Genomic DNA, 22352 nt, shown 5'->3' on the forward strand with positions numbered 1-22352 from the left:
AACACTTATATGCTATATTTTTTTTTATTCATTTCAAAAATCACTTTGTAGATAATTTATGGACATTATAAGATACAATTGATATAAATAATTACTATTCCATTAAAGTGGCTAATGAAGACTTTCCTTTCTGGCAAATACATGCATATATCACACACATTGACAAAGGTATCCTGACTCTTCAAAACTGAACTGGTGTAGAACAATTTAAATCTATAGAAAACATGATTATTGGCATTTGCACTTAGTGACAAAAAAAAAAAGGTAAACACAGGAGGAAGTTAAAATGAAAGATAAAATGTTGGCATTGCATAATAAAAAGCCTGATTAAAGTAGTAGTTATTTCTTGTCCATAAAATGCGTTATATTTGAACATATACCATGTCAATGTCTCATGAGACAATTTTATAGATTTATTATTTATAAATTAAAAAAAACAAAAATTTAAACTAATGTAGAGACTTGTTTTTGGATTAGACAAAGATAATGAAGATTAAACCCAGCTAGCAGAGAATCCATCACTTTAAATGGCTGTCCCTTGGAGAAAGTAAAATCCTTCACCTACTTGGGTAGCATCATACATGAGACAGATGTTGATGTCAAGGCAAGAATCGGAAAAGCAAGGGTCGCCTTCATATGGACAGCAAGAGAAATTTCCCTGACAACAAAGATTTGTCTCTTCAACTCAAATGTTAAGGCCATTTTGCTTTATGGAGCTAAGACCTGGAGAACAACTAAAATTGCCATTAGGAAAGTGAAAACTTTCAACAACAGTTGCCTACGAAGAAACCTTCATATTCGTTGGCCAGACACCATCAGCAACAGTGACCTCTTGCAAAGAACCAACCAACCTCCTGTAGAAGAAGAAATCAGAAAGAGAAAATGGGGGGCTGCATTGGGCACACACTTGCACAAATCGCCAACTAGCATCACAAGGATATGGTTGCCACGAAGTCAGAGAGACAGAAAGCACTCGAGACAGACAGTTTGGATACACCTGGAACTAGATGGCCCAGGACTATGTTGGTGGCACGTACTCCCATAGGGCTAACAGGCTGTAAGTAATAGACTTGTTCAGGACTATGTTTGTGGCCCATACTCCAATAGGGCTGACAGGCTGTAAGTAATAGACTTGTTCAGGACTATGTTTGTGGCCCATACTCCAATAGGGCTAACAGGCTGTTAGTAATAGACTTGTTCAGGACTATGTTTGTAACCCATACTCCAATAGGGCTGACAGGCTGTAAGTAATAGACTTGTTTACACTGTATCAGGTTTTGATTTTTGAATTAGAAAGTGAAAAAAAAAAAAAAAAACAAGTTCTAGTTTTATCTTACTGCTGAGAGAGAGGCTTAGTTTCAATTCATGAGCTATGTCCCTTTGCAATAAGTATTTCTTGTGCCTCTGACAATATTAAGCGAATATATTTGCTGTAGTTTAGAATGCAAGAGACAGGTCAATACAAGTTTTCTAATATGCATACACTAATACTTTTGACTAATTTCAATCTCATTCTATTGAACCACGCAGGACCAATGTCCAGATCGTTTCATTCATTTTGTTTCCTAATAACTGAATCTGAACATCTTAAAAAAAAAAAAGGTAGGGATAAGTTCTTATGTCTAAACAAATTTTTTTTTGCTGTTTTTTTTTTTTTTAAATCGTATAAGAATAACTAACATTCTAAAGGTCAGTGCAGAAAGCTGAGACAGCAATCTTCTTATCAGACTACCGAAGAGCTAGGCAGCCACAAGCTACATCATTTTAGGAGAAAGAGAAGTAAAGAAATAGACAAGCCTAAAAGAAAATTACTTTCAGATGGAAGACAGGAACATAACTTCTCTACCAAGATATCTGAAATAAGAGACCCATAAATGAAGAAGTCAAAACATTAAGATTACATTCTAGGTTAGATTTAAAGAACTCAGTCTAAATGCTGACAGATAAATAATAATTTGAAATTATAGATAAATGAAGACTACATTTTACCATTTACATTTTTTCACTTTTCATATTGAATAATCTTTGAAAAATTTAAATTAAGAAACAGAATTAACCAAATGAAAATTCTCAAAAAGTTTATATCAAATGGTGCAGTTAGTTTAAAAAATAAAAGTCGAAAGTATTGAGAATAGAATCATCTGATTGTTGAAAAAATCTTAAAATTAATTTCAACTTGTAAAAATTTTTTAGCTCCTTTCTCAAAAGAAGTTATCATAACATATTTTTTGCAATTGATTCAAGAATATGTTTTTATCTTAGTTTTGTTCATTCAAATATCCTCATAAAAATAGTTTTGAGAGATATGTAATCTGTCAGTTGCTTTCTCATCTAATCAGTTATAAACAATAGATTTTCAGCATCAAATCAACTGACAGCCATCAACTCTACAAATAAAATGCCAGACACACAAGTTAAAAACATACATTTTAAAGCTAAACTAGGACAAATGTGATCAAACGTAAACTTTTCTTTTAGGTCTATAGATGTACAGTAGAACAGTGATAGAACAAAGTCACCAGGAGCCATACTTCGTTGTAACCAATTAGTACAAATATAAGAGGGTAAGTTTATTGTCCTTGTGGTGAAAGATAGATGACCCAGGCATGGTTAAATATTATGTCTGCACAGATTAGTTCCTGCAAGGTTCCATTGTCGCTGTATGCCATGAATCACAGCTGCTCCGATCTCTGTTTGCACCAAAGAAGTGCAATGTTAAGTGATCTATTTTTTGTGGTCGGAAGGTTTACCAGGGGCTGAAATGAAATAAAATACATTCAGAACAGTGTGTTGGCTTGACAGACTTCACTTGTTTGGTCCACTCTGAGAGGCATTAAGGGGCCCTAACTGAAGCAGGGAACGATGCCTTGCATTCCTGGCTCGCAGCTCAACCCAAAACCTTCTTTTATGAGGGCTTTAGAAAGCTTGTGCTATGATCAATAAAGCACATTGGAAAGCAAAGGGACTACCGGTATGTTGAAAAAAAAATGTATGTGTACTATTTTTACTAATACATTTTTAACCACATTGTCGATAATAGATGACTGACATATATATAGATATACAAACTATTATCATTTAAAATAATTGGCTTTTGTATAATATCCAGGTATGGCAAAATGATAAGATAATGACTAGAGTACCAGTATGTTACATTGGAAGCCTGTTAAACTTGCATTTCTGTCTCTTCTAGAATGAGGAGACTGCAAATGAAGATAATGTGATAGGCTCAATCCCAAGAACTAGGTACAAGTTATAAGCTGCTTGATGTTCTAACAGTTTGAACAAATGCCCCCCCCCCAAAAAAAAGGACAAATAATGGCTTCTCAATGACTCAACGTCTAACTGTAAAAGTCAACGCTGTTGATATCACTGTTCTACTGTAAGTAAGATGATAATGCACATGTACTTAAAGGCACAGGGAGTTCTGATACACACACACAAGATCTCAAACAGTCTATGTAAACTCTAGATCAACGTGAGCAAATCATGAGACACGCTTGCATATATATGATTAGTGAGTGCGGCCACTCAAGTGAGCAATGTGGTTGTAGCGTTAGGCAGAAATTGATCAAATAAAAAGATGTACAAGTCAACTTGAGGTCAATACACTCACTACCTGGCACCATAGACGCACATGCAGTTACTAACTTATCAGACCTTTTGCCACATGTCCATATAGTCTACTAAGACTCATTGGGCTTTAAAGCTAGTGGAATTACACGTGACTAAAGCAGTATTCCTTTATCAGTATTAAACATTAATTCTACATCGTAAGAGATGGCACATTGTTATGAAATACTACAAGTAGAAAGGAGACTTAGAGATTAAAAATTGTGCTATATTCAGTTCGAAGGAATATTTATTGTTTTTAATTCAACATAAACTAACTAGCTTGAAGACACTTCCATTTTCTCTTTAAATTTCTTTTGGTGAAAGTAATCATCATCTCTTGGGGAATACACCATCCCATCATCTCTTGGGGAATGCCCCATCTTCTACTAAGTGCATCCCTTGGTGGTAGAGAGGGAATGGCTCCTAGACGAAAGGGCTGTGCGTGTTAAATAAAAACCTGCTGACCAACTGGTTTGTGGTCATCCAGGTTGAGGTATCTAGAAAGTTAAACTAAACAGCTGTCACAAAATAAGAGTGCTTTAACACTATATCTGGCCTGATAAAACGTATAGCAATTCCAAAATGAAGCAACTGCTGCCTAGCAGACAATTTCAGATGATTAAAAGCTACATGCGTAAAGAAAGGCTCAAAGTATTAAATTATCAAAATGCCATTTGATGATGGTAAGTAACATTCTTTGTTTTAGAAAAAAAAAACTCTAACAAATGTTTTATTAATATCAAAGTCGTTGTCTGAGTCATGCCACTGGTTGATTCAAATACAATCGGACAGTGGCAAGTAGAAACCAGAATAAGATCTTTCTATTAACATGACAAGAAAAGCCAGGTGTCGAGACTGGCTAGGTGAATCCCAAGACTAATTATGAACTGAATGTCTATTGTGTATTATGTAACTCCCAGTATTATGGTCATATTAAACAAGTCCTTCGTCAACAAAACTCTAAACCTAATGTTTTTTTATATTGTCGTTCACCTTTCAGATGGCTGAATAACTTCAGTCACACACTCAATGAGAAAAATCAATAAGCAAACAAATTGAAGACCTGATTAAGTAGAGTTCAGGAAGACAAGAAAAGAGCTAGATTAATACAAGCTACAAGTGTAGAAGAAATCTCTAATACATCTAACATTCAAGTGTTTATGTTTGGACTCATTGAAATATGAATATAACAGACTTTAACAATAGGACTAAAAGAATGGTAACAAAAAAAAATATTCTAATAATATAACAACTAAAAAAACAAAATTTTAAATGTGTGAAAAGAACATGAAAGCAAAATGAATTTTGATCTTGTATTCTACTGAATGGGTTTAAAATGTTTTTTTGATTTATTTACATCATACATACATATGAATCGTGTGTGCATCAAATAGATATAAATATATTTTAAAATTGACTTTTGAGGCTGAATCTGGTGTACTTTATTATTCTACACGTTTTGCATTGTAGACAATATCATTGGACAGGCAAACAGTTTGTGCAGGACTAACATGGGAACAAAGGCAGATACTTGTAAAACAAGTCAGGCCAAAACATTTGGTGCCAGTTTGTCAGTTTAAAGAACAGGAATGTGTTAAAAGCTCTCCAAGCTACAATTTTGTACAACTTTCAAGACATAAAAACAAAAATATGCACGAAACACAAACCAAAATTACATAAAACAAAGCCAAAGAAATGAACATTCTTGACGTAGGCTTAATACTGTGTGTCAATAAGTTGGAACTCCCAGTGAAATATTTCACTGACTAAATTGCAAGAATGAAAGACAGTCAAACCATGATATAAAATACCCAGATTTTTTGGTGTTTTTTTTCTTTTATTAGATTTTCTGAAATCTTAGATGATCCTTCAATAGCCTTTTTATCTCTTTTTATCAAACTTATCCTCCTGTGGTGGCTGAGTAGTAAAGCACTTGGCTTCCAAACTGGGGCGTCCAAGGTTCAAACCCTGGGATTTTTAATTTTGGGATCTTTAGAGCGCATCTAGTCCATCTAGCTCTAATGGGTACCTGATGTTAGTTGGGAAAAATAAAGGTGGTTTGTCATTGTGCTGGCCAGGTGACACCCTCGTTAACCGTGGGCCACAGAAACAGATGACCTTTACATCATCTGCCCTATAGATCATAAGGTCGGAAAGGGGGACTATCCTAGCAAATACATATTTTTTTCTTGCCCAATCCCTAAAATTCTTCTCACAATTGGAATCAATTCTTGTGTCAATTTGAAAAATATAAGTTTCTGTTATCTTTATAGTATTTTAAATTAATGACAAGGTTATGCTAAAGATGCATTTGAGTAAACAGCAGTGGGACCTTCTTGTCACTATATTGTATGTGTCTTGAGAATTTGTCTATTGAAGAAAAATTATCTTGATAAGAATAATAAAAAAGAAATTACATACAATTATTAATAAGCCCTATAGCCTAAGCTTAACTGACAAATACCATCTAAATGGGGAAAAACCTCTTTTAGAAGCTGACAATGTGAAAAGCGAGACTATTTGAATGTCATTTCATTTGGTCCATTTTATTTATCTGAAATTACACATTGAATGCCAAGTAACATTATGCATAAGTATTTTTAAAAAATTATTGTTGCTGGGTTTTTTTCCCCGCTGTGTTTTTGTATTGCTTAGATCTAGAAAGAAATATGTGACGCAACCAGGTTTGACTGAACTTTCACACTAACAATAAAAAGTATATTATGAATAGGTTTAGAAGATCCTCTATGGAACTTGGTACAAATTCTATTAATGAACAAAAAAAAAAAAACATGTAACAAAATTGCTTATGATAAACAGGTCTGGCAGAAAACAGGAAACAGAATCATACACACAAGACATAGGGGGAAAAAAATTAGATGACCCCCCTCCAATTCCTAAAACAAGTCGCTGGTCAACACAAACTATTTTGTTCCTCACCTCTACCTCCTGACTATAGCCATTCGGTTTTTCTTTATTAATACATTTTTGTATCATTAATAAGTGACTGTATAAATATTATATATAAATATTTATAAACAATATATAAATAATTTCAGGCTAAAAAAAACAAAAAAAAGTGATAGAAATAGTTAAAAATTTGTTAGACTACTGGCTAGAATGAGAAGCTCTTTAATACAAACAAAAAAACACCAATGTACACTTGTACATTCTTTTTTTTTTTGACCGCTCTTTACCTTCATTGCAAGTCTACTTTATCTCATAGAAAATCTATGTTAATGTTTCTAAAACAGTATTTTACCATCGTTGATCTAACACAAGTTCAACCTATTTTTCTGCAAATACTATCAACTCATCTGGGGCTTTCATCCTCTGCAGACTGCTAAGCCCAGCTCATAAATTCAACTCTTTGACTCGTAGAACCAAGCACATTGAATGGACTCGTCAGTTCAGCGTCTTTCACTGAAGACCATTCAAAGATCTGTTGAATTATGGTCCGCCGGGCATGGTTAGCTGTGATGCTGGAGTCACTAAGAGAGTCAATAGAACTCAGAATCTGAGCTGGGAAGTGATCCTGAATGGTCTTTCATATCCTGGGCTCCCATGATGCTGACTGTCAGAGAATCTGGTCCATCCATCAGTTTGGTGACACCTAGGAATGTATCACAATAAAAGCAATGTCAGAAAAAAAAAAGAATTTTTTACATAATAAAGACTTGTCTTTTATTTTATTAAAGGTGTTCAGTACTTCTCATTTCTACCCAAACTAGTTAATAACAGAAGAGTCCTATGGCATGTACTCAGTTACTACACATGTGAGTTTTTGTAAGTCAAAATAATCTCTTAATAAGTATATATGTTGTGGCCTTATTCGTTTGTAACTAGTCTGGTTTTATCACATAGAAATAAGATGAAAGCCTGGGCAATAGCTACGGTTGAAACAATGTCGTCACACAGCAATTTTCCCCTCTCCATGCAGCTGATAAAAATGTATGTAGTGAGGGAACTAGGGACATTCAACACTTGGAGCAAACTACTACCTTATTTTATGCCTTAGTAACAACCCAGAAAATCTTTATCATATTCTGCCACATAATCTTCTACTCTAATTTCTACTTTGGCCCTATTTCTATTCTGCTTGCCTCAGGCAGATCCCTCTAATTGATTCTCAGATTCTAAGACATCAATTGTGACAGTTGAACATACTTTATGACCATGTTATCACAAAGTGCATCTTTCATGTCAGCTGGCATGAACGTTTGATCAACTGGTGTTTTGAGTTTACAACCTCTTTTGTTTTTCCTTCAAATCAATCATCCCCCGAGGACTTTCAATACTGGAACGTGTAATTTTTCTGAATATTTGTACATGTACAAACTACAGCATAGGATATACAATCACTTATCTTATCTTATATAATACAGACGTTACTTCAAAAAAAGAAGATGATTACGTCCTATGCGTCATGCATTTAGGCATGCATATTAACCAATGACTTAAATTCTGCCAAGTCACTGGTTTTCCTGGCTAGCTCAGGCAACCCATTCCATGCTCTAATAGCACTAGGGAAGAAGGAGTATTTGTACAAATTTGTCCTAGCATATGGGACGAGGAATGTGTAGTTTCATCAATATGTGAATTCCATGACAGTTTTTCATTTATTATAACACCTAGGTATTTTGCGTTTTTAGTCTGTGTTACTGGTTTGCCATGAATAAAATAAGTGGAATTAATTTGTTTTAGTTTTTTTGTTACTCTTAACAACTGACATTTTTCTGGGTGGAAAGACATGCTCCAATTTGATTCCCATTTCTGTAATTCATCTAATTCTCTTTGTAAAATATCTGTGTCTTGTGTTGTTTTTATTGTTCTATATATTATGCAATCGTCTGCAAATAATCTGACTTTTGTTCCTGAACTAATGCAATTTGGTAAATCATTTATGTAAATTAAAAATAGTAGTGGACCCAAGACTGTTCCTTGAGGTACACCTGAGTTTACTGTTATCGGTGTTGATTTAGAGCCATTTATTATTACAGTTTGTTCTCTCCCTATCAGAAAGTCTTTAATCCACTGATGCAGTGGACCATTAATGCCGAAATATTTTAATTTTTTAAGCAAACTATGGTGGTGAACTTTGTCAAAAGCCTTAGAAAAATCTAGTAAGATAGCATCTATTTGTTCACTATTATCTAAACCTTTTGAAAAATCATCAATTAGTCCTATTAGTTGTGTTTCACATGATCTATATTTCCTAAAGCAATGTTGGTATGGTGTGAGGACATTATGTTTGTCTAAGTGGTTTATGATGTTGCTACATATTATGTGTTCTAGGATTTTACATGTGATGCTGGTAAGTGATACTGGTCTGTAGTTTCCTGGGTCAGATTTTTCTCCTTTTTTAAATAGGGGGGTGACATTAGCTTCTTTCCAGTCCTTTGGTACTCTGTCCTGGTTAAGTGAAGCCTGAAAGAGTATTTTGAACACTGGGGCTAGCTCATTACTTAGTTCTTTGAGTAATCTAGCTGGAATACCATCAGGTCCAGAAGCTTTATTTGGTTTGGTGTTGGCTAATAGTTTTTGAATTCCATTTTCTTGTACTACTATATCTTCTATGTTGTCTACTTGGTTCAAATTCAGTAATATGTCTTTGTCTCCTGGGGCTGAGAATGCTGATGCAAAGTATTTGTTTAGAATGTTTGCTTTAGTTTCATTATCATTATGTATTATGTTATGTTCATCTTTTAATGGCGCTACGCCTGTTGTTTCCATTTTCTTAGACTTAATGTATGACCATAGGTTTTTGTTGTTATCTTTAGATATTACATTGTTTATGTATTCACTCTGCAACTGTCTGCTTACTTTTTGGGTTAAGTGTTTAATTTTTATATACTTTTTGTAAACTCTTTCTGCATTAGTTTCTTTAAATTTTCTATATAGGTTTTCCTTCTGTTTACAAAGCTTTTTTAGTCTATTATTAAACCAGCATTTATTTATTTTGTTTGATGTGTATTTAGTTGGTATATGATTTTCTATAATGCTTTTAAGATGGTTTTTAATGAAGTTCCAGAGGTCATCGACTGGTTGGTTAATGTCTTTTTCTAATAAGAATGTTTGTTGAAAGTTTAATGCAGCTTGGTGTAGTTGTGTTAGGTTACATTTATTCCAGAGTAAGATTTTTCTTTTGGGTTTTGTATTGGCTACTGCCTTTATCTGACTGTGTATTTTTATGATCTCATGGTCTGATAGACTTACCAAAAGCGGGAGTTGAAGCCATGAACCTTGTAGATTTAGGCATCACATGGTTAGATGTGGTAGCAAACGGCATATGGGCCAAAATAATAGATAGACAATCAGCAATTTTAGCCGTTGGAGCACATGCTAAGGCAGGAGTGTAGCCTGTTGATTTGAACACAACCATAAATTAATAAAGGATGTCAAATCATTTTTCTTTTAAAACTGCTCAATGAAACTATTTAATTTCATGCCAATTGTGTAAAATATAGAGCTGTTTCTATTTTAACTGCTGCCCATAAAAAAACACTAAATGCCCATAAAAAAACACTAAATGCCCATAAAAAAACACTAAATGCCCATAAAAAACACTTAAGTCAATGAGCAGTCAAAGTGTAAAGTGTTGTTACCATTCTCATCCAGAGCTAAGACACTTCCTCCTTTAGCAATCAAGTCTTGTACCACTGGCACTAACCCATTTCTAGCAGCTATGTGCAGGGGTCTGAAAGTTAACATTCATGAAAACACATATTAGTGGTATAGTACATTTCAATGGTTGAGTGAACAATATCAGAACAATTAGTAACAATATAGATTGGTCTCTCAAACACAGCTTCCTCTCTTAACTGTATGTCAAGAGTAGTTCGGAAATGGTTTTTTTTTTCTACTCGTAATCCTTGTATGAAGGAGAGCGCCTTGTACTTTTTGTTTTGATTTGTTCGCTATGTCATAAAGTCCGGAGGTGTTTATTGGTCATTCTTTGGTAATGTGGCAGTTAACCCTCTATGTTTGGTCTGTAAAAGATTCTTTGTTTAAACTAAGGAACAGCTTTAATTTTATTTTCTTGGACATATTTCTGTAATACTATTTCTAGTATACAAGAGTAGACAGTGAGTTTCGTGTTTATTTTATAGGGCGCCAGTGTTGTGTTACTGGGAGCCAAAGTTGTGGATGACGGCGGATACTGAATAGTCTTACAGTTATAGTGGGTTTGGATTGTTAAACCGCAAGGTGTGAATTGGATGTTACCAACAGTATTTTTTTTATTACTATCATTATCCTCCTCTACAGAAACAGTAAATACCCATTGTATTCAATACTTCATCTGTACATCAAATGAGTTATTCAGTCAATAAATTGATAGTCATATTTATCATGTTTTTTTAGATAATGTCAGGGGTCCGGGCAAACGAGCCATGGCTTGAAAACATACCCTGACACTGTAAAGAAACAGATGACCTTAACATCATCTGCCCCATAGATCGAAACGTCTGAAAGGGGAACTTTGCTAGGGGGTGCAGTGGCTGAGTGGTAGAGGTCCTGTGTTTGAATCTTGGTGAAGACTGGGATTTTGAATTTCAGGATTTTTTAGGGCGCCCCTGAGACCACCCAACTCTAAATGGGTACCTGACTTTAGCTGGGGAAAGTAAAGGCAGTTGGTCGTTGCGCTGGCCACATCACACCCTGCTCATTAACTGTTTGCCAAAGAAACAGACGACTTTAACATCATCTGCCCCATAGATTGAAAGTTCTGAAATCGGAACTTTTACACTGTAATGAAAAGTGAGTAGTAAAGTCTAAAAATATATTTACTTGGAAATGACCAATACACAACTTATGTATAGACTATACTTACGTCTTCAATTCTGTATTAGCCATATTGATGGTGACAGAATCCTCAATCTTATCCAAAAGAAGTAAAGCAATATCTTCGCGACTCTACAGAAAATTAATAGCAAGTATAATTTTTCATTGACTCTATGACATTCCAAAAAGTTCAGTCAGAATAAGCCATAACATAAAGGCACATTTCTTTACGCCATTTTAGTTAAACATTTCTACTCAATAAATGTGCAAAGAATTAATGACTTCTGTATATATGTCTACAGATTTGAACACTTCTTTCTGGACTAGTCTAATAAAACTTACATGAAAGCAAGCATGGTGCAAGGCAGTGTTTCCATCATTATCTGACTTGGTCAAGTCTGCCCCATACTCCAGCAGTAACTCTGCCAGATCAAGAAACATTCTTCTTAATACACAGAAGGGTAAAAAAGTAAAAACATAGCAACATATTGAAACACTAAAAAACCATGTCTGTACAATAAGGCTTAAATACACTGAATGAGTTGGAGGCGTAGTGGTTGAGTGGTAAAGCACTTGGCTTCCAAACCCAGGGTTTCGGATTTGAATCCTGGTGAAGACTGGAATTTTGAATTTTTGGGATTTTGAGTCCATCCAGCTCTAATGGGTACCTGACATTAATTGGGGAAAAGTAAAGGAAGTTGGTCATTGTGCTGGCCACATGACACCCTTGTTAACCATGGGCCACAGAAACAGATGACCTTACATCATCTGCCCCATAGATCGCAAGGTCTGAAAAGGGAACTTTACTTTTTTTTTACACTGAATGAGTTAATATGACACACAAGCAACTGACATAAATCAGATTCATCACATCACAACACAGTGAAAGAACAAAAGAAACAATATCCTATTGGAATGGCTAACTTTAAGTATTTCTACACAAGATCTGCATAGCTCAACAACAACATAAGCAATATCCTATTGGAATAGCTAACTTTAAGTATTTTAATAATAGCTGATACAACATCTCCAGTGATAGGAAATTTTGTAAACCCCCCTAAATCCTTATGTGACTCTTTTTCATGCTAATAGGCCTACATGTTGTTTATAAGAAGTGGATCTCTACCACACTGGGCTTTTAAAGCATCAGTAATGATTAGTGGTGGCTGGAGGCGCGGTGGCTGAGCTGTAAAGCGCTTGGCTTCCGAACCGGAGACCGGGGTTCGAATCCTGGTGAAGACTGGGATTTTTAATTTCGGATCTTCAGGCGCCTCTGAGTCCACCCAGCTCTAATGGGTACCTGACATTAGTTGGGGAAAAGTAAAGGTGGTTGGTCATTGTGCTGGCCACATGACACCCTCGTTAACCGTAGGCCACAGAAACAGATAACCTTTACATCTTCTGCCCTATAGACCACAAGGTCTGAAAGGGGAACTTTACTTTTTAATGATTAGTTATTAGTTAGATATAGATTAATATAGAAAAAAAATATATTTCTCACTGTAGATCTAGATCTATCTATAATCTAGATCTACTTTACTAACTTAGATCTACATCTCTAGATCCAATATATTATTATTAGATTATAATTAGATCTATATTCTATCAGACTTATACTCAGTAACTCACTATAGTTATGTAAAACAGGCCTACATCTATAAAATCTATAATCTAGATGGCCGGTATGTCTACTAGATCTAGATCGTATAATTCTTATAATAGATCTAGATGTCTAAATCTAATCCCATTAGGAAGTCGGCAGGCAGGGTTCAAATAAAAAAATCTAGGGTCCATCGTATTAGCAGAGTAAAAATTAATTATTATTAGGTTAAATAGCGCATAGCGGCCGGGCATCATGATACTTTTCTGAACTTTTCAAAAGCTGGCAAACAAGCATTGAAGTCTAGACGCTCTAGATCTAGAAAATCTAGATCAAAAGTATATAAATTAAAGAAACTAGATATCTTATCTAGAATATATCTAGATATCTATCTCGACTGATTCAAATCAATTTAGTCTAGACCGAGATCTAGACTTAAGTCAAGAGAACAATACGATAACATGAGATTTAAAAAAAAAATAGAACTTATAACTGTGTCAAAAGACCGGATGTGCGCATGTTCAAAACAAATCAAAAATTTTATTTTGCATTCTTCCGAAAATGGAAAAATAATAAAAACATTTTTTTTTTTTAATAAAAAAATTTGAAAAAAAAATCTGATTTTTGTTTTTTAAATGTCAGGAAAATTTATGATTTTTTTTACCAGAAAATTGGATCAGAAGAAATTTTTGGAATTCCAAAAATTTTCGGAAATTCACATCACTGCATCTCTTAAAAAATTAACACTTTATTTGACTCACCCACAGCAGAAACATGACCATTAGCAGCAGCATACATAATTGGCGTTTTCCCTGAGTTGTCGCGAATATTGACATCCGCCTTACGATTTAACAGCAAGTGCATAGAGTCTCCTTGGTCGGAATAGGCAGCGGCATGGAGTGGGGTGCGACCTTTACGATCTTGTAAATTAATGATCCCATCTCCTAGAGTATCCAGCAACAATTCTGTACAAGCGTCATTCCCATTTATCCTGGAAGCAAGGTACATAAGTATTAAGAGTCAAAGCTAACTGTAACAACAAAAAACAAGGAGAAAATAATATTACAAGGGAAATTCTGATGGTTTTGACAATATTTCACATATGTTTTCATTTACTGATAGTTATAGGCAAAAGTTAAAATAGCCATGGGCAAAGGTTAACTAAAAGGTTGCAAACTTTTAAGTTTAACTAAAAACAAATAATAGTTAAGGCCAAAGTTTAATTATAAAATATAAAAGTTCAGCTTAAATCTAGGTTTAATTTTTTTTATTTACGCACTAAAAGGTTCCATTCAAAATTTGCTAACTTTTGAAGATGTGGTTTTCGGATATCAAAAACTTTAATTATCAAATAAATGATGCAATTATCAATTATTTTGTCACATTTTGCATTTGAAGAGGGACTAGCAAAGATGGTGGTGGAAGCTATGGAGCTATATCTGCACTTCAATGTAGCGATTATAGGGATCTAGATCTATTACTTTTATCATATTATTATCACACTTGAAACTATAAAGTTTTCTGTTATACAATACTGGCAATAAAACTAATTATTATAATAATACTAGATAGAGAAATAGATAATAATATATTCATCATAAATAGTAAATAGTGATGGGAACTAAGCTAAATTTAAAAAGCTAAACTTAAACTAAGTTTCAACTTAAATAAAAAAGTTAAAATACAATGGTATCACCAATTTGAAAAGATAGTTAAACCAAAGTAAAAAAAAAAAATTCCAGTAACTAAACTTTGAAAACTTTTCATATTTGTTTTGTTTTTTTATTTTGATTTGTCTGGTCTAGAGCTAATCTATGTAACTGAAGATTTGCAGTTCTATCTAAAAATCTATTTCTTTTATCATTGTAGAAGATGTTTTTTCCCTCTTTAAAGACCAATATTTTACTAAATCATATTATGACCCAATATCTTTCACTCTACCACTAATACCAAGATTTGTGCTCAATATTCTTGATTAAGCAGCAAAGTGTTTTACCCTAAGCCACCAAAGTCCCATGATATATCAATATTCCGATCTGATGAAGACTTTTTCTAATGACCAGGTATTCAAGAAAAATAAAATTGAAAGAAACACAACTGGCTGTACCTTTCTCTTCCTACAAGCTAGCAATGGTACGAATCAAACCTTAAATGTTCTGATAAATAAAGTCTACTCTAGAACTGAAGTATTCACATCAAAACTTACACAGCACAGTGGAGGGGGGAGAAGGGGTTCCCAGTGAACTTTTTCATAGAATCGTAATCTAACAAAATTTCAACACAACTGTCATGGCCTGAGGAGAAACCAAAAAAACTATTGTAAATATAAGGAATGTTTGAAAAGTGATGTATAAATACCAGAGAAAATTTTCTGTTTGGATTTTTTAAAAAATAAGTATGGAGCATATTAAAAAGAAAGAACAAAATAGCGGAACCAAACTATGCAGATAAAACATATCAAACCCTGACTATATTAATAATAAGGCTTGTCTTCGAGTCCGAAGATTAATAAGGAATGCAGTATTTCCCTTGGAAATGCCGCCCCAGCTGTGACCTACATATTTTGCCACATCCAGCACAGCCATAACCTTTTTCCGTTGGAGGTCAATTTAGATTTTCTCTTCGCCATCTACGTCTGTCCTCGGCAGATTTTCTTTTGGTCTCAAATGTGTATCCTGCGGCCTTTGTAAGTGACCTCCAGCTGTCTCATTCTGAAGCCACATGCAACCAGGTGCTCTCTTACATGTCAGTTAAAGCAAGTTGGCGCCTAAGCTGGTCTTTAAAGCCTTTCCGTTGTGCACCTGTTACAGTGACCACCTTTCATCTCACCAAAAAAAGGTGCTTTTGGCATACGTTTGTCCCCCATACAATATATGTGCCCTGCCCAGGGTTAACTGTTGGACTATAAAAGGTTCCTCTTAACTGTCCATACCAGCGTTCGCAAGGACATCACTGTTTGTAGTGTTTCCTTGCACCCTGACAATTACACACACACAAAAAAGCTATAACACAGCATGAAAAGGACACATTATAAAACATGAAGTCAGCCATGAAGGAAACAAAGACTGTTCATTTGTTTACCCTCTCTTCTGTTTGTTTCTAGTACAAAGATTGTAGTTTTAAATATGAAGACTAAACCAACAGCTTACCATTATAACAACTATAGTGAAGAGGTGTATAGCCTCTACGATCATCTAACCTATCTATGGGACCAGCCTGGAAAAAAAAAATGTAACTAATTGAAGTCTTGAAAAGCAGGCATAGGAATAAAATAATTAAGTTAAAATATCTACATATTGCATGAGACTATGAAATATACATTCAAATAGATTTATTTTGGGACTGAATGCAAGAAAAAAAAACAACAGTATACTTACAGCTAAAAGATTTGTTAGCAAGGTCATGTGACCACACAAGGCTGCCATGTGAACTGCAGTGCGACCTTGATTGTCTCGTAAGGTCAAATCAGCTCCAGCTCTAATCAATTCTTCCACACAGTCATCATGACCATTAGCAGCCTAAAAATATAATATTTTTGGTATGAAATTTAGACACTGTTTGTGTCACTGATTGCAGAGAAGGAGTAACCGAAATTGTTGAGTAAGTATCAGAAAACTAACAAGAAAATGCTGGGTAGATAGTACTTACACCTCTGTGGAGAGCTGTCCTACCATCAGAATCTTGAACATTAGCTATTGCATTGTTACGTAAGAGAAAACCTGTAGTCTCCACATGACCAAACTCAACAGCTAACATCAAAGGAGTTCTGAGAAACAGCAACAAACAAAAAATATTAAAAAGAAATCTGCGTAATATTAATAATAACTTGTAGTTATAGACTAGTTGAAGTTCAAGCAATCTGGCGTTCTAAGGTATAATCTCTACATAACAAGATACGAATCTATAATACTAACGTTAAGTCAGTCTTTCTATACCAGGGGTTCTCAACCTGTGGCTCGCGACCCCCTTGGGGGGTCGATTGACTATTTGCCAGAGGTCGCCTAAGACCATCGAAAATAAGAATTGTTTTTGTCTATTCTTCTATTGCTGTATGGAAGGGGGGGGGGTCGCAACAGAGTGGGGGATTCTAAAATGGGGTCACCGAGCTTAAAAGGTTGAGAACCGCTGTTCTATACAGTTCAGAGACATGGAGAGTCACTAAAACAAATATGGAAGAGCTTAAGACCTTTGTCTACGTTGGATATTAGGAATTAGATGGCCAGAAAAGATAACTACTGTCAATTTGTAGGAGAGAACTAGACAAAAGCCCATAGCCCAAGATGTCACAAAGCGAAAGTAGAGATGGATAGGACACACCCTGAGAAAACCAGCTACCAATGTTGCAAGGCAGGCACTTGATTGGAACCCACAAGGAAAGAGGAAAGTGGGCAGACCCAAGCAAACCTGGAAGAGGTCAATCATCAGTGAAGCTGAGGATACTGGAATCACATGGGAGCAGATGAAGAAAGCTGCTCTGAACCAAGTTTGGTGGAGAGGTGTGGTTGCAGTCCCCTGGGAGTGCTCATGATTGTCAAGTAAGTCATAGACTAGTTTTAGCATTCCTTTTTAATTGTTTATCATTGCAGCCTCATGTCATTTCAAAGAACTTTCTAATAATGTTTTTGAGATGAAGTCTACCAGTGGTGCATTTATTTAACAGTCATACACCTTATGTTATCAGCTTGTATCTCTAGATGTGAAGTCAACCAATTTATTTATGTTATCAACCATAGAGTGTACATGATCTCTGAGCTCACAACTGAACTATTTCTCATAAAGCTTTCATTATAACTATACAAAAAATAACCCAATAACATACTACACTGAGAGCCTATATCATTATTATTTTTATTATGACCAAATCATATCTAAAAGATGAGCACATCACTGACCTATCATACATGTCTGTACAATCCACAATATTCCCATCATCAGCAGCATCCAGTAATAAATTCAAACATCTGGCGTGACCTCCGATCGCTGGTAAACAATGGAAAGTCAAGATGAGTTGTACTGTCACACAGAACGCAAGTGAACTAAGTCTTAGAAGAATGCTAATCTTTTAAAATGATTCAATACATTTTTGTTCAGGAAAAATGTCTTACCAGCAGCATGTAAGGGTGTCCTTCGAGTCACATTATCATTGACTAAAATATTTACATTTTGAGCGAGAAGCAATGCCACACAATCAGATTGACCTCTAGCGCATGCCAGATCCAACATTGTACGACCTTTAGAGGTACATCAAGTTCAAGGCATTTATCAAATTTTTGTAAAACGGTAAATAATAAAATCACTCTCAGCTTAACATTAATATCTAATCAATAGTCACACAGCAAAACAAAGTGAATCGCTCTCAACTAACATTAATATCAAATCAATAGTCACACAAGAAATAGTGAATCACTCTCAACTTAACATTCATATCAAATCAATAGTCACACAGCAAAACAAAGTGAATCGCTCTCAACTAACATTAATATCAAATCAATAGTCACACAAGACATAGTGAATCACTCTCAACTTAACATTAATATCAAATCAATAGACACACAAGACATAGTGAATCATTCTCAACTTAACATTAATATCAAATCAATAGTCACACAACAAGACATAGTGAATCACTCTCAACATTCATATCAAATCAATAGTCACACAACAAGACATAGTGAATCACTTTCAACTTACATATCCAATCAATAGTCACACAACAAGACATAGTGAATCACTCTCAACATTCATATCCAATCAATAGTCACACAACAAGACATAGTGAATCACTCTCCACTCACCATTAACATCCTTAATGTCCAAGTTCATCATATATGTCAATAAAACTTTTAAAGCCTCATGATGACCACTGTAAGCCTGAAAGGAAATAAGAACTAAGAAATACTTTCTTTCTTTGTTTCAAATGTTTGATTTTGTTTACTTTTAAAACTATTAGTAACAATGTTTCAAGATTTATTTTATTGGAGTTGTCTAGACACATTTAATGGCATCATCATCATCTTTCCTTTGCGCTCCTCGTGGAACATAGGGCCTCAGTAAAAACATGCCACTCTACCCAGTCTCTATCTTGTTTTTTAATGGCTTTCCAGCATGTTCCAGTCCCTTTGGCTTCATCTAGTACAATGCGTCGTGATGTTCTTTTTGGTCTTCCATCAAGTCTTGTGCCCTGGAGGTTCCGCCCTATCTAGCTCTGTTGTTGTGTTATCTTTTCTAAGGGTGTGACCAATCCTCTCCACTTTCTCTCTAAGATCTGCACCTCTATATTTCTCTGTCCACCCTCCTCCCACAGTTTGGTGTTTTCTACTTTGTCATACCAGTGTATTTTCAAGATATCAGTTGATGAAGGTCTGTACTTTTTTTTGTTGTTGATTCATTAGAGTTAAAGATTCTTATTTTAGTCTTTTCAGAGATGTCGAGAGATTTCCAGGTTGGTTTTAGGTGTGTAAATGTCTGATGCGCTAGATTTAGATGAGGTTTAATGTCTTCATCTATTCCACATGATACACTGACTACACTTCCAAGGTATATAGCTATCTACTTGGTCTATGGTCTGAGAATCCAGTTCTATGTCTCCAATTTGTTTGTTGTTTACTTTTAGTACTTTTGTTTTTTGGTGGTTTATTTTGAGGTCTACTCTTTTTCCTACATTACTTAAAGCTGTGACATTTTCTTGCATATCCTGTAGTCTGTGTGATAATTAGGCTCTATGTCATCAGCGAATTCCATATCTTCCAGCTTTTGTGTGAAAATCTATTGGATTCCTTTCCCTGAATTAGAGTAAGCTTCTTTTTATTGTTATACTATTGGCCAATTAAGCCAATTCTACAAGAGATCTATATTTTGGACATTTTTTTGGGGTAACAGAAGATGTGAATGTGTGAGCAGTGATTAACTTACCGCTAGGTGACCAGGAGAGTATGGAGCTCCACTTCTCAACAAATCTGTGGCTGCCACATCCAGCAACTGAAACGGAACATAACCAATATCAAATGGACATTGTGAACTTCAAGGGAACAGAAAGAAGCTATCCACACAAATAGACAAACAAATAAAACTTGCAGAGATGAAATTAAAAAAGAAATTTTGGACGTATCTCTTGATAGCCCTTACCATTTCAAGTGATAACTTATGTCCCTTTAAAGCTGCATAATGAACAGCATTATAGCCCTCATCATCTCGAAGTCCTGGTCTGGCATCATGCTGCAGCAAAATCTCTACCACCCTGGAGAATGCATCATTCAAGGAACAGTTAATTCTGACAGTACAAAATAAATCAAAATTATATAGCACTACAAAAGCAGCAGTTAACAGGGACACACAAAATAGTTGCTTACTTTGCATCAACGTCATTGGCCGCAGCATAATGTAATGGAGTACATCCTCGGCTGTCGGCAGTGTTGACGTCACTGCCAGCATTCAGCAAAGTCAAGACATTCTGGCTGTGACAATGAGCTGAAGCATAATGCAGAGGAGTCCTGTCAGTTATAAAGAGTGAAAAACATTCATCCTCACAATGAATTGGCAAGGGTTAAAGTTGTAATCTTTTTTTTTTGTTGCATTTAAAAAAAAAAAAAGTTCCCATATTAAACTGTCCTCTGGTTGGCCTGATCTCTCACATTATATTGATTCTAGATCATTATAGTTCATCTATCATGGTTTGATTATGACCACTTTTGGCATCCAGGGGACTGAGAGCTTTGTACTCGGGTTTTGTGCCTTCTCATGTGGCTGGTGAGACCTATGTGAGCCCGGAATGTTCAGCTGCACACTTGGCAGGTTATTCCAGCTGAATCTGGTGCCATTGGCCATGCTTTTTTTCTCTGACGCTTTTCTTCTGCCAGCGCTGTTCTCTTGTCCTCTGCAATTTTTGTCCCAGTTTTCACAGCATGATTCCATGATACTCTATCGTGCGCTTCCCTCTCCTAGGTGGAGAGGTCAAAGCTTTGAGGATGTCCCTGAAGCATTTTCTTTGTCCACTTTGTGAGTGCTTTCCTTTCTTTAATTGACCATAAAGGAGTCGTTTAGATCTAGTGACTTACATATGCATGTGATGCAGGTCAATAAGAGATCATGATTCAAAACAGTAACTTGAATAAACTTGATCAACAATATTAACAAGATAAAATGAGATTCAGAATAAACGTAGCTCACCTGCCGTCAGCATCCTGAAGTGCTAGATTACTTCCTTCATTCAAAAGATATTCAACACACTCCACTTTTCTAAGGAAAATATTTCAGTTTAGGTAACATCAGTACAGAATTTATTTTCAGAAATATGTATCTAACACTTTTAACAGTTAAAGTCAATATTTGTAGGTGAATGACAGTCAATGCTAAAGGCAGATCAAACTAACCCACTGCAAGCAGCACCATGGAGACATGTTCTTCCAGCATCGTCTGGTATGTTGATGTCAAATGCTGGCATGGCCGAGCGTAATTTTTTAACACAGTCAACATATCCATTCAGAGCAGCTATATGTATTGGTAACATCCCCATATGACCTCTTCTGTAAGAGAAAAATGACAAAAAAAATTGGCCAACTAAGAAAAAAAAAAGAAAAAAACATTTTCAGTAGTGCTCATCAAAAATTTGTGTTTTAAAAACTTAATTTATATGCCTTCTGATTATATACATTACAAATTCTAAATGAAATGACATATAAAAAAAACAGTCATGGGAAATGACTTACTGAATTAAATCAGCTGAATCCTCTAGTAAAGTACTGATCAGCAGTTCATGACCATAACGAGCAGCTACATGGAGAGCTGTATTACCAAGTTTATCACAAGCATTCACCAAACATCCTGAAGTACACCAGAGTAGTTTTACACAAACAGTACACAAGACAATCTACTTAGGTAATGTTTTTCATTTTTTCTGACAATATGGTTATTTAGTACACAATGAAATTATTTTTTTTTGTACATAATTCAGACCCTTATAAGTATGAAGAATAATAATGCTGCCTTATAAATAAAGTCTTTTTAACTTAGGTCTTACCATTCTGAAACAATTGTACCAGTTTATGGCACAAAGAGTTAGACTAAATAGACTAATTAAAAAAAGCATTGTAAAACACTCAAACACAGCTACCATCTCTTGAAGAGCTTTTCCATGAAAGATGCCTTTCCAAAACACTCACTATTCTTAAAGATAACCTGCACCCATTAAACCACTGTTACATTAGATCTGAACGAAGTGGTCGTCACCTTTCCATTAAGACTAAAACAGAAAGATTTAAAAACTCCTTCATCCCACTTTCGGTCAGAGTGTTACAAGATCATCTGTCGTCATCGAGAAGTACATAAAAGTTTAATTCATAAAGCGCTGGTTGTGAAT

At 35.1% G+C, this 22352-nt stretch overlaps 1 protein-coding gene across 2 annotated transcripts in view; it reads right to left on the bottom strand.

Moving 5' to 3' along the window:
• The window catches only part of LOC106079508 (serine/threonine-protein phosphatase 6 regulatory ankyrin repeat subunit A-like), a 34565-nt gene continuing 12213 nt past the window's right edge, over positions 1-22352 (bottom strand). For both annotated transcript variants that reach the window (XM_056008693.1, XM_056008762.1), the window contains exons 9-27: positions 21703-21817; positions 21367-21519; positions 21164-21232; positions 20347-20487; positions 20123-20234; positions 19910-19975; positions 18793-18868; positions 18103-18228; positions 17890-17977; positions 16646-16763; positions 16375-16515; positions 16147-16213; positions 15204-15291; positions 13759-13988; positions 11740-11819; positions 11447-11529; positions 10221-10312; positions 9832-9975; positions 1-7228 (exon numbers count right to left, since the gene is read on the bottom strand). In XM_056008693.1, the coding sequence (XP_055864668.1) occupies positions 7116-7228; positions 9832-9975; positions 10221-10312; positions 11447-11529; positions 11740-11819; positions 13759-13988; positions 15204-15291; positions 16147-16213; positions 16375-16515; positions 16646-16763; positions 17890-17977; positions 18103-18228; positions 18793-18868; positions 19910-19975; positions 20123-20234; positions 20347-20487; positions 21164-21232; positions 21367-21519; positions 21703-21817 (2102 nt within the window). In that variant the 3' untranslated portion in view covers positions 1-7115. The remainder of the gene's footprint in view (positions 7229-9831; positions 9976-10220; positions 10313-11446; positions 11530-11739; positions 11820-13758; positions 13989-15203; positions 15292-16146; positions 16214-16374; positions 16516-16645; positions 16764-17889; positions 17978-18102; positions 18229-18792; positions 18869-19909; positions 19976-20122; positions 20235-20346; positions 20488-21163; positions 21233-21366; positions 21520-21702; positions 21818-22352) is intronic.

Source organism: Biomphalaria glabrata, chromosome 1 (assembly GCF_947242115.1).
Source record: "Biomphalaria glabrata chromosome 1, xgBioGlab47.1, whole genome shotgun sequence".
Classification (NCBI taxonomy): domain Eukaryota; kingdom Metazoa; phylum Mollusca; class Gastropoda; family Planorbidae; genus Biomphalaria; species Biomphalaria glabrata.